Source organism: Canis lupus, chromosome 6 (assembly GCF_003254725.2).
Source record: "Canis lupus dingo isolate Sandy chromosome 6, ASM325472v2, whole genome shotgun sequence".
In the NCBI taxonomy this organism is placed as follows: domain Eukaryota; kingdom Metazoa; phylum Chordata; class Mammalia; order Carnivora; family Canidae; genus Canis; species Canis lupus.
The window spans coordinates 17,103,634-17,110,133 of record NC_064248.1 but is presented as its reverse complement, the minus strand read 5'-3'; the positions used below and the strand labels follow the sequence as shown (position 1 = coordinate 17,110,133).

At 52.6% G+C, this 6,500-nt stretch overlaps 1 protein-coding gene across 2 annotated transcripts; it reads left to right on the top strand.

Annotated features, from left to right (window-relative positions):
- The first annotated feature begins 48 nt into the window (after positions 1-48).
- On the top strand, positions 49-5,090 carry ORAI3 (ORAI calcium release-activated calcium modulator 3). Of its 2 annotated transcripts, none has more exons than XM_025415914.3 (2): positions 49-505; positions 3,608-5,090. In XM_025415914.3, the coding sequence occupies exons 1-2, from the start codon at positions 278-280 to the stop codon at positions 4,265-4,267; spliced, it is 888 nt and encodes a 295-aa protein (XP_025271699.1). In that variant the 5' UTR covers positions 49-277; the 3' UTR covers positions 4,268-5,090. The 2 variants fall into 2 exon arrangements, with proteins under 2 accessions (XP_025271699.1, XP_048967201.1); XM_049111244.1 differs by lacking the exon at positions 49-505 and adding an exon at positions 813-2,314.
- The last annotated feature ends 1,410 nt before the right edge of the window (positions 5,091-6,500 follow it).

The window sequence follows — 6,500 nt, the reverse complement described above, 5'->3', positions numbered from 1 at the left end:
CCCCTCCCCCCGGCTCCACCCCATCATGTGGCTGCTCGGGCTCCGCCTCCGCCCCAGTTCCGGTTTCGGCCTCTGCGATCCCGCTTCGGCCCCGAGGGCTACCCGCAGACGCCTGCTTTCCTGCTGCGCCCGGGCTCCTCTTCCTGGGCGACCGCATCGCCGCTCGCCCGGCCGGGGGATGGGGCCTTCCGCCGGCCTGGGCCGGCCCTTGTGGGGCTCCCGGGGCGACTCGGCCCCCCCGTGACCCCCCGGCCCGCCCCGTGCTGCGGCCCCCAGGATGAAGGGCGGCGAGGGGGACGCGGGCGAGCAGGCCCCGCTGAACCCGGAGGCCGAGAGCCCCGCGGGCTCGGCCACGTACCGGGAGTTCGTGCACCGTGGCTACTTGGACCTCATGGGGGCCAGTCAGCACTCGCTGCGGGCGCTCAGCTGGCGCCGCCTCTACCTCAGCCGGGCCAAGCTCAAAGCCTCCAGCCGCACGTCTGCCCTGCTCTCGGGCTTCGCCATGGTGAGGGGAGGGAAGGGGCGCACCGGGTGGGGGTGAGGCACATGGGGGCATGGGGTCGTGGGCGAAGTAGACGGGGGCACCCAAGGGAGATGGGACAGAGGAAAGGGAAAGAAGGGTTAAAAGGTGGAGGAGTACAAGCAAGGTCCCAAGGGACCATACAAGTTCCTTTTTATGGGAGCGTGTGCCTGCGCGGGTACGTGCGTTACAGACCTCTAGAATAAACTGGACTGTAGGGAGGATAAGCAAGTCCCACAGGTGTCATGAGGGAGACAAATCACCAAGGGGGAATGCATATGTAAGGGTGGGGCAAAGAGATCCAGAAGGAGCATGGTTCCAGGCAGAAGTCATCATCAGGTTCCCATGAGAGGTTCAAAGAAATCAGAGCCATGTGGGGGCTATTAAGCAGGGCTGGGAGAGTCCAAGAAAACTGGTCGCAGTAGTCCCCATAACTGAAGGTGGCCCCATCCCCGGGGCCAGTCCCTAGCAGCCACAGAGTGCTTAGTGGACACTTTGGGCAGAGAGGATGCCTGTGAGGAAGCTGCTGGGGAAAGAGGGTGATTAGGAAGCTGATACATGATTCCTGATCTGATAAACTACACCTGTGGGAGGATACCAGCTAACGGTCCCAGCAGAGGCCCCATAGGAAATGGGACTGAGGGAGTCCCAGGGTCAGGAAGAATCAGCAGACACAAACCCTGCCTCCTCTGGGCCTGTGGCCAGCTGTGTGACCCTGGTCAGGCTTCCAGCCCCTCGCGGGCCAGTTGGGAACTGTGACATCACAGAGAGTACGCCCTCTGTAGCCTGCAAGTACCCGCCCCAGGATGAGCTAATTCTTGTCAAACTCTAGATCCCAGCATGTCAGAGCAAGACACATAAGAGATGGCTCAGGCTATCAGTTTCTTGGGCAGGCATTGGAAACCAAGGCCCAGAATGGGGCAGTGTCTCTGCCAAGAGTGCCCAGCAGATGAAGGTTGCAGAATGAACTAGGACCTTGGATCACTGAACTAATGGCCCAAAGTTTCTCCACCATTATGACAGCAAGGAGAAAGCAAGCTGGAAGGGAGGGGGTCTTCAGAGGAACATATGGAAATGGGGATGGAGGGGCCACAGCAGTAGGTGATTTGGGTTCATCACTGCCCCGCTCTCTACTACAGCCTCTGTATTTGAATGATGAGAGGAAAAGTCCCTGAGGGTCATCCAGGGTCTATGGTTTTCTAGGTAGGGGCCCAGTATCCACAGGCCAGCCCACTTTTCCTGATGTGGGGTCAGCTAGGGACAAGGAAGTGGCTCCCTTTAACCTATACAGACTGCACAGGGAAGGAAGCATCTCCATGGACCTAGCTGAGGGAGATCCCCCACCCCCATCCATCCCACGTTCCCGCCTGTTCCCAAGGGGACAATCCAGCTTGCTGCTGGGCTTGCACGTTGCTGGGGTGACAGCTTAAATGCCAGGACCTTCTCTGCAGGATCAAAAGGCCAGATGAGTAGGTTCTGGGGGCAGGACTGGCCCCAGTCCTACCAGAGGAGAGCAAGCCTGGGTCCGGCTCTGGGAGAAACCAGGCCTGGGCCTGGCCCAGATCTCTCTGGAAAACTGCTAACACTCGCCATGGCCCAATTTCCCAAAATACTTAGCCTTGTCTTCCTACTACCACCCTCCAGGCTCTGTACCTTCTTCCTTCCCCCAGGCCCAGAGCAATCTAATGGATCCTGCAAGAACCAGGCATGGGGAAAGATCCAGATCCTGGTATCTGGGTAGACTGGGTTAGAATAACATTATACAAATTGTATTGCCCTGTCATGCAGTATCAGGTAAGAGCTTAGAGCTTTAATGTATATCACACTGATTATTCTATGAAGTAGGTACCACTACTATGGCCATTTTACAGATGAGAAAACAGGATCAGAGATGTTAAGACACCTGTCCAGGATCCCACAGCAAATAAGTGGCAGGAATTTGAGCTTAGGTAGTCTGACTCTAGAATCCGAATTTATACAAGCCTAGAATAGGATCACCAATGCAAATGTCTGCAAGGGACACGCAGGTATTACAGTTGCCAAGTTGGCTGAGTGGAGACTGTGACTATGAGGAGACCCCATGACCTGTCCAAAGGGAGCAGTCATGACTTGACTCTAGCTGATACCAGACATGTAGGAACGTGACCTGGTGTAACCAGATCTTCCAAATTTTCTTTTTCTTTCCTTTTTTTTTTTTTTTTTTTTTTTTTAAGATTTTATTTATCCGTGAGAGAGACACACAGAGAGAGGCAGAGACATAGGCAGAAGGAGAAGCAGTCTCCCTGCGAGGAGCCCAATGTGAGACTCAATCCCAGAATCCTGGGATCATGACCTGAACCAAAGGCAGACACTTAACCACTGAGCCACCCAGGGGTCCCCAGATCTTCCAGTTTTTGAGAGGATCTGGAAATTGGGATAATTCATGAAATCTCTTGAGTTTCTAATTCCTCAAAAAATACACCATATGAGCCAAGCAAAACGTGTGCAAAGCTGGCTTGGGTTCATGCCATATCAATTTGCAACCTCTGGCTTGGACTTGTGTTCTTAACATTGTTAACAGTGTTAGTAACTGTTATTAACACTAGTGTTATTAGTTATTAACACTCATAGTAACAAACACCTAGCGCTTACTATGCGCCTTACACTATTATCGCTTGGTGTATGTTATCTCATATTTTCACAACAACCCTGTAAGGCAAGTAGGTGCCATTATGAATCCCCACTTTCCAGATGAGGAAGTTGAGGCAAGAACTAAGTCACTTGCTCAAGATTCCACAACTTCTAGAGCTGAGAGTGAACCCAGGCAGCCCAGCTCCAGAAACTGCCTTGTAAACCCTATAACAAGGTAAGCTTTTTGGAAATGTGTCAGCTCTCTCGATACCCAGGTGCAGAAGCCAAAGCTAGAACAGCACAGAGCCTTACCAGGGTTGCCAATTCATTCATTTAGCAGAGACTAAGCACCTTCTCCTGTCAGGCACCCTTCTTCTAGGTTCTAGGGATACACTGGTGACGTATACCAACAGGCAAAACAACCTTTTACTGCCAAAGAGGTTATGGGCACTCAATCCATCTCCTCTGTTCCCACAGGTGGCCATGGTGGAGGTACAGCTGGAGAGCAACCATGAATACCCGCCAGGCCTGCTGGTGGCCTTTAGTGCATGCACCACCGTGCTAGTAGCTGTGCACCTCTTTGCACTCATGGTCTCCACGTGTCTGCTGCCCCATATAGAAGCCGTTAGCAACATCCACAACCTCAACTCTGTCCACCAATCTCCACACCAGCGACTCCACCGCTATGTGGAGCTGGCCTGGGGCTTCTCCACTGCCTTGGGCACCTTCCTCTTCCTCGCTGAAGTTGTCCTGGTTGGCTGGGTCAAGTTTGTGCCCATTGGGACGCCCTTAGCTACACCAGCCCCTGTGGTGCCTGCCTCCCAGGTGCCTGGGACTCTGTTACCACTGACCACCTCCCTTAGTCCAGCTCCCAAGCCATCCTCTACTCCTGTAGCTCCATCGCAGGCTGAGCCAGCTGAGGCCTGCCCACCCTGGCAAGCATGTGTTGGTGGAGGGGCCCATGGACCCGGCTGGCAAGCAGCCATGGCCTCCACGGCAATCATGGTACCTGTGGGGCTTGTATTCGTGGCCTTCGCCCTGCATTTCTACCGCTCCTTGGTGGCTCACAAGACAGACCGCCACAAGCAGGAGCTGGAGGAGCTGAGTCGCCTGCAGGGGGAGCTGCAGGCTGTGTGAGGCTGATGTTAGCCACCATTGCAAACACTGCCTCCCTCTGGTCTGCGAGAGGACCCAGGTCCACAGACCCCATACCCTGCCCTGGTCTGGAACCACTTCCTGTGGCTGCTCTTAGGTAGAGCCCAGATTCCTGCCTTCAGGGTCCTTTGGGCTGGGCCTTGGGGCAGCTTCCACAATCCCAGGGATTCTCCCTGCCAGTCTATCCCGGTCAATCTACACCTGAGCTGGGAAGAGCAAGGGAGGAAGTAGTAGGTCCTCAGTCTAAGGATCATAGTAGATAGAGGGGAGGCAGGGAGACCCTGGTCAGACTTTGGTGCTGACCCTTAGCCACTTACTCTTGTACAGGCTGTGGAGGTCAGAAGGTTACACACCCACCCAGCTGCCTCAGAAGGCAGCCAACCCTTTATTTTTGTACAATCTACTTTATGGCTGGCATTTGGGGGAAGCTTTTCCCCATCTCCAGATTTTGATGGGTTCCACATTCTTGCTTTAGTTGCTGTAGAGAAGGATTTGGGTGTATCTATCGCAGATAGAGGTCCAGCCTTTCCTAGGGGGAGCCTTCCTATTTCTGGAGGTTCAAGTGCCTGCCCTACTGCCCTAGACCCACACTTAAGCTTCTATGTCTGGTTCTCACTCTCCTGGGCCAGGGTTGGAGATCTTTGGAGACTGAGGGCTTGTGTGCCCACCTAACTCCCTAGCAAGGGTTATAGGGTGAGGAGGTTTTAAGGTAGAAGGTCCAGTCACTAGCCATTGGAATACAGAGCTATTCTGACACTGAGTTTTTGGTGCACTTTGTTTTATATAATAAAATGTGTTTCACAGATGTCCCTGTGGCTATGAATGGGGTGAAGGGGAGGCCTCCTTGGGATCGAGTGATTCATTCGGTGATTTTTTTTAAGATTTTGAGAGAGGGAGAAGCGGATTCTCCATTGAGCAGGAAGCCTGACATGGGCTCAATCCCAGGACCATGGGATCATGACCTGAGTTAAAGGCAGACGCTTAACGAACTGAGCTGCCCAAGCGCCCCCAGGTGACTTATTCCTAAGAGCCAGGTACAAACAAGTGTACCTGGGGGTGGAGAAGAATGGTTTCAGATATGACCCCCTTCTGATGCTGACATGGGCCAGTAGCTCCTGTTTTGGAGATTGAGTTAATCTAAGGCTAAAAATTTTTGCACTCTTGTTCCTGAGCCCAGGCTCTCCATCTCTTCCATTGTGGATTTAGAATATTTCTTTTGGTGTAAGTTTCTTTCTTGAGTGACTCCCCATACTAGAAGCTGGTTATCTTATTTAACTCTCACAACCACCTCAAAGACAAGTTTTAACCGTTTCCATTTGAGAGATAAGGAAACGGGCTTGAGAAAGCTGAGGATCTTGCCCAAAGCCAATGAAAACTTAGACTATTTTTACCATAACATGGGGAATCTCTCTGATATTAGAAAAGAAGCCAATACATTTCAACTGAGAAAGAAATCTGCTCTCCTCACCTATGCTTTCATATAAATTTTTTTTTTAGAGGTTCTAATCCTCCCATCTATTCTTACTGTGTGAGACCTTGGTCAAGTCCCTTTTTTCTTTTCCTATTGCACAGAACTCTGAATTTGCAGGAACCAGGCCTCAGGGGCCTTTCCTGGAGTGTTCTGACGCCTACAATAGTCCTGCATGACAGGAATGAACATCTTTTCAGAGGAAGAGTCTTAAGTTTTGAGAGGTCAGTAGCTTGCCCAAGGTCACATAGCGAGGGACTAATGCAGGCCGACTTGTCTGAAAGCTAGGGCATCCTCAGCTCAAGCCGAGGGACCTCCTGGGAGTGCCGTTACCCAAAAACCAGGATGCCCTTCGTCCCAGCGAAAGAAAAGGGTGCCCAGCCTCGGGGACCTCAGCGCCTGGGCTGGTGCTGCCCTCGAGCGGCAGGACCATGTAAGCATAGGGAGCCCCCACCCCCACCCCCCAGGCTGAAAACGACGGGCACTGGGACCTTGATGCTTGGAGAATCGACCAGCCCAGCGCAGCCCAGCTCAGGTACGTAGTTATTTTTCACAAGACTTGTTCTAGGGCCTTTAGGCCCCACAAGTCTTATAACATCACTTTGAGGCAGTCTCCGTTTTAGTCACGAATGGTGGGTTGAGTATAGGTAAAATCTTCTGCAGGCCTCAGTCTTCCAATCTGTTAAATGGGCATCTTAAGCAGCTAGAGGCCCAAAGGGTATAGCGACAGGAAAACCTTCCCTTCAA

What these genes read in the sequence shown, in the direction of transcription:
- ORAI3 (XM_025415914.3), top strand. Translation starts at nt 278, where the DNA reads ATGAAGGGCGGCGAGGGGGACGCGGGCGAGCAGGCCCCGCTGAACCCG. An exon ending in TGCTCTCGGGCTTCGCCATG is followed by an intron (nt 506 to 3,607) that starts GTGAGGGGAGGG and finishes CTGTTCCCACAG; the next exon opens with GTGGCCATGGTGGAGGTACA.